The sequence below is a fragment of the Ranitomeya imitator genome, chromosome 4 (assembly GCF_032444005.1).
Source record: "Ranitomeya imitator isolate aRanImi1 chromosome 4, aRanImi1.pri, whole genome shotgun sequence".
Lineage (NCBI taxonomy): Eukaryota > Metazoa > Chordata > Amphibia > Anura > Dendrobatidae > Ranitomeya > Ranitomeya imitator.
In genome coordinates, this window is record NC_091285.1 from 9,738,013 (window position 1) to 9,744,012 (window position 6,000).

Below are 6,000 nucleotides of genomic sequence, written 5' to 3' on the forward strand. Positions count from 1 at the left end.
CCCGGCCCTGCGGCCCCTCTCACCCCCGGCCCTGCGGCCCCTCTCACCCCCGGCCCTGCGGCCCCTCTCACCCCCGGCCCTGCGGCCCCTCACCCCCGGCCCTGTAGCCCCTCTCCCCCGGCCCTGCGGCCTCTCACCCCCGGCCCTGTGGCCCATCTCACCCCCGGCCCTGTGGCCTCTCTCCCCCGGCCCTGCGGCCCCTCTCACCCCCGGCCCTGTAGCCCCTCTCCCCCGGCCCTGCGGCCCCTCTCCCCCGGCCCCTCTCACCCGACCCTGCGGCCCCTCTCTCCCCCGGCCCTGTGGCCCCTCTCACCCCCGGCCCCGTGGCCCCTCTCCCCCGGCCCTGTAGCCCTCTCACCTGCAGCTCGCACCAGGCCACCTCCACCGTGGTCTCCGTGTCCAGCCCCTTATAAACCGTCTTGAACGATCCTCTCCCGATCTCGATGTCGAACTTGAGGAACCGTCCGTCCGGGGAGAAGCCGACCGCTTTGGTCTCCAGCTCCTCGTTGTCGTCCTGGGCCCTTTCCTCGGGCAGGGAGCGCGGCAGCCGGGAGTCCGGGGCCTCAGGGGGAGCGGGCGGCGGGGCTGCGGCCTCCGCGGTGTCCGGGCCGCTCTCCTCCTCCTCCTCGGGCCGGGAGAGCGCGGGCACGGCCGGGAGGCAGAGCACGGACTCGGGCGGGGAGATGCACTGGTTGGACGGCAGCTCCAGGGCTGTGGCGTTGGAGTCGCAGATGACGCTGCGGCGGAAGAAGCGGTGCTCGGCCTTGTCCTTGTCCATGGTGTGCCGGCGGCGGCGGAACTCTTCGGGCCGCCCGTCCGCCTCCTCCCTGGGGGCCGACAGCGACGTATCCGAGCTGGAGCCATTAGAAGGCCGCGGCGGGGCGAGGGACATGGTCGTGTCCGGTGCGGGCGGTGTTCTCAGCGGGGCCGGGGGTCGGGGCCCTGGGCAGGCAGCGGGCTGTGAGTCGGCTCCCACGGCCGGAGCTCACAGGCCATGCTGAGACACGGACATGAGACGAGGCGGCCGCTCTCTGACAGGAACAATCTCTCCCCTCACCCTCCACAGCCTAATGGCGCTCAGCGGCGCCGCGCCGACACACAGCGAGCGCCGGACACGCCCCTCACAGCAGCGACACGCCCACTAACAAACGCAGCCCCGCCCACCACATGTAAGAGACCCGACACGCCTTCGTTTTCAAGCTGTAACCGCTGAAGACAAGGGCAACGCCCATTGTTTGGTTTTGCTCCCCGTCGACCACGCCCATACACGTAGTCACGCCCAAAACATTGTACGCATGCGTGTTACCTCTCCCTCGCCTAAGGGGGAAATGACGTCACTGGAGTCCCCAGGGCGTGATGGGAAATGTAGTCTTTGGCATGCTTGGGCCTACTGAGTATTGGACTAAAAGGCCGCCAGTGTGCGGCAGGTAGGACTGAGGCGGAAATTCAGCCCTGGCATCAGAATCACCCAGGCCCATGGTGTCCCCGGGCACCAGGGGGATATAGCACTAATATGACCCTGGATGGAGGAAAGAAAGAGTTACCACGAGACCAGTATGGCTAATGATGCCTCAGTCACAGCTCTTACAGTATGGAGAACACTGATTCTGTTAGCAGAATCCCATGACCAGGCAGGCTCTGTGTGCGGCTGTCCCCATAAAGATGGCTAGCCGCAAAATCCCTCATCTTCCACACTGCTCAGGAGGAAATGCAGAAATAATGCCGCCATGCTGTGCAAATAAATAATATAGCCATACTATAAATACAGTGTTCCCATATATTACACATATAAATAATGCCGCCATACTGTGCAAATAATATAGCCACACTATAAATACAGTGTTCCCATATATTACACCTATAAATAATGCCGCCATACTGTACAGAGATAATACCACCATACATTACACATAAATAATGCTGCCACACTGTCTACAGAAAATACCACCATACATTACACATAAATAATGCTGCCACACTGTCTACAGAAAATACCACCGTACATTACACATAAATAATGCTGCCACACTGTCTACAGATAATACCACCGTACATTACACATAAATAATGCTGCCACACTGTCTACAGATAATACCACCGTACATTACACATAAATAATGCTGCCACACTGTCTACAGATAATACCACCGTACATTACACATAATGCTGCCACACTGTCTACAGATAATACCACCGTACATTACACATAAATAATGCTGCCACACTGTCTACAGATAATACCACCGTACATTACACATAATGCTGCCACACTGTCTACAGATAATACCACCGTACATTACACATAATGCTGCCACACTGTCTACAGATAATACCACCGTACATTACACATAAATAATGCTGCCACACTGTCTACAGATAATACCACCGTACATTACACATAATGCTGCCACACTGTCTACAGATAATACCACCGTACATTACACATAAATAATGCTGCCACACTGTCTACAGATAATACCACCGTACATTACACATAAATAATGCTGCCACACTGTCTACAGATAATACCACCGTACATTACACATAAATAATGCTGCCACACTGTCTACAGATAATACCACCGTACATTACACATAAATAATGCTGCCACACTGTCTACAGATAATACCACCGTACATTACACATAAATAATGCTGCCACACTGTCTACAGATAATACCACCGTACATTACACATAAATAATGCTGCCACACTGTCTACAGATAATACCACCGTACATTACACATAATGCTGCCACACTGTCTACAGATAATACCACCGTACATTACACATAATGCTGCCACACTGTCTACAGATAATACCACCGTACATTACACATAATGCTGCCACACTGTCTACAGATAATACCACCGTACATTACACATAATGCTGCCACACTGTCTACAGATAATACCACCGTACATTACACATAATGCTGCCACACTGTCTACAGATAATACCACCGTACATTACACATAAATAATGCTGCCACACTGTCTACAGATAATACCACCGTACATTACACACATAAATAATGCCGCCATACTATGTAAAGATAGTATTCCCATACATTAAACATATAATGCTGCCATAATGTACAGAGATAATACCACCATTCATTACACATAAATAATGCCGCCATACTGTACAGAGAAAATACCCCCGTACAGTACACATAAATAATGCCGCCACACTGTCTACAGATAATACCACCGTACATTACACATATAAATAATGCCGCCACACTGTACACAGATAATACTACCGTACATTACACATAAATAATGCCGCCATACTGTACACAGATAATACTACCGTACATTACACATAAATAATGCCGCCATACTGTACACAGATAATACTACCGTACATTACACATATAATAATGCCGCCATACTGTACACATAAAAATACCACAATGATTTACACATATATAAATACAGTGGGGGAAAAAAAAGTATTTAGCCCCCAATCGTGCAAGTTCTCCCCCTTATAAAGATGAGCGCGGCCTGTAACTGACATCATAGGTCGACCACAACTATGAGAGTCACAATGAGAAAACAAATCCAGAAAATCACCGCGTCTGATTTGGACGATTTATTTTGCTAATTATGGTGGAAAATAAGTATTTGATCATTAACAAAAGTTCATCTCAATATTTTGTTCTCCATCCTTTGTTGGCAATGACAGAGGTCAGACGTTTTCTGTAAGTCTTCACCAGGTTGGCACACACTGTTGGTGGTATGTTGGCCCATTCCTCCATGCAGATCTCCTCTAGAGCAGTGATGTTCTGGTCCTGTCGCTGGGCAACACGGACTTTCACCTCCCTCCAAAGGTTTTCTATAGGGTTGAGATCTGGAGACTGGCTAGGCCACTCCAGGACCTTGAAATGCTTCTTACAAAGCCACTCCTTCATTGCCCTGGCAGTGTGCTTGGGATCATTATCGTGCTGAAAGACCCATGCATGTTTCATCTTCAATGCCGTTGCTGATGGAAGGAGGTTTGCATTCAAAATCTCATGATACATGGCCCATTCATTCTTTCATGGACACGGATCAGTCGGCCTGGTCCCTCTGCAGAGAAACAGCCCCAAAACATGATTTTGCCACCCCCATGCTTCACAGTAGGTATGGTGTTCTTTGGATGCAACTCAGCATTCTGTCTCCTACAAACACGACAAGTTTTGTTTCTACCAAACAATTCTACTTTGGTTTCATCAGACCATAGGACATTCTCCCAATAATCTTCTGGATCATCCAAACGCTCTCTAGCAAATTCAGACGGGCCGGACATGTACTGGCTTAAGCAGATCTGAGTCCCTGGCGTAGTGTGTTACTGATGGTAGCCTTTGTTACGGTGGTCCCAGCTCTATGCAGGTCATTCACTAGGTCCCCCGTGTGGTTCTGGGATTTTTGCCCACCGTTCTTGTGATCATTTTGACCCCACGGGGTGAGACCTTGCGTGGAGCCCCAGATTGAGGGAGATTATCAGTGGTCTTGTATGTCTTCCAGTTTCTTATTATTGCTCCCACAGTTGATATAGTTGTGGTCTACCTATAATGTCAATTACAGGCCTCGCTCATCTCTTTAAGTGGGAGAACTCGCACAGTTGGTGGCTGACTACATACTTTTTTCCCCACTGTATAATGCTGCCATACTGTGCACAGATAATACCACCATACATTACACATGTAAATAATGCCGCCATACTGTATTCAGATAGTACCATCAGACATTACACATATACACAATTCTGCCATACTCTACACAGATAATACCACCACACATTATACATATAAATAATACCACCATACTGAACACAGAAAATAATGTCACTGTACATTGAACAAATAAATAATGCCGCCATAGTATACACAGATATTACCACCATGCATTACACATAAATAATACCGCCATACATTACACATATAAATAATACCACCATGCTGAACACAGATAATACCACCATACATTACACATAGAAATCATGCTGCCATACTGAGCACAGATAATACACTATACATTGTACATATAAATAATGCTGCCATACTGAGCACAGATAATTCACTATACATTGTACATATAAATAATGCTGCCATACTGTGCACAGATAATACCACTATACATTGTACATATAAGTAATGCTGCCATATTGTGCACAGATAATACCACCATACATTACACATAGAAATAATACCGCCATACTGAACACAGATAATACCACCATACATTACACATAGAAATAATGCTGCCATACTGAGCACAGATACCACCATACATTACACATAGAAATAATGCTGCCATACTGAGCACAGATAATACACTATACATTGTACATATAAATAATGCTGCCATACTGTGCACAGATAATACCACCATACATTACACATAGAAATAATGCTGCCATACTGAGCACAGATACCACCATACATTACACATAGAAATAATGCTGCCATACTGAGCACAGATAATACACTATACATTACACATAGAAATAATGCTGCCATACTGCGCACAGATACCACCATACATTACACATAGAAATAATGCTGCCATACTGAGCACAGATAATACACTATACATTACACATAGAAATAATGCTGCCATACTGCGCACAGATACCACCATACATTACACATAGAAATAATGCTGCCATACTGAGCACAGATAATACACTATACATTGTACATATAAATAATGCTGCCATACTGTGCACAGATAATACCACCATACATTACACATAGAAATAATGCTGCCATACTGAGCACAGATACCACCATACATTACACATAGAAATAATGCTGCCATACTGAGCACAGATAATACACTATACATTACACATAGAAATAATGCTGCCATACTGCGCACAGATACCACCATACATTACACATAGAAATAATGCTGCCATACTGAGCACAGATAATACACTATACATTACACATAGAAATAATGCTGCCATACTGCGCACAGATACCACCATACATTACACATAGAAATAATGC

General features: G+C 47.1%; 1 protein-coding gene across 1 annotated transcript in view; it reads right to left on the bottom strand.

The window, feature by feature from the left end:
* WNK1 (WNK lysine deficient protein kinase 1) overlaps nt 1-1,066 on the bottom strand; it is a 72,392-nt gene extending 71,326 nt beyond the window's left edge. The window contains exon 1 of the mRNA XM_069761874.1: nt 359-1,066. Coding sequence (XP_069617975.1) covers nt 359-892 — 534 coding nt within the window. The 5' untranslated portion in view covers nt 893-1,066. The remainder of the gene's footprint in view (nt 1-358) is intronic.
* Between the last annotated feature and the right edge of the window lie 4,934 nt (nt 1,067-6,000).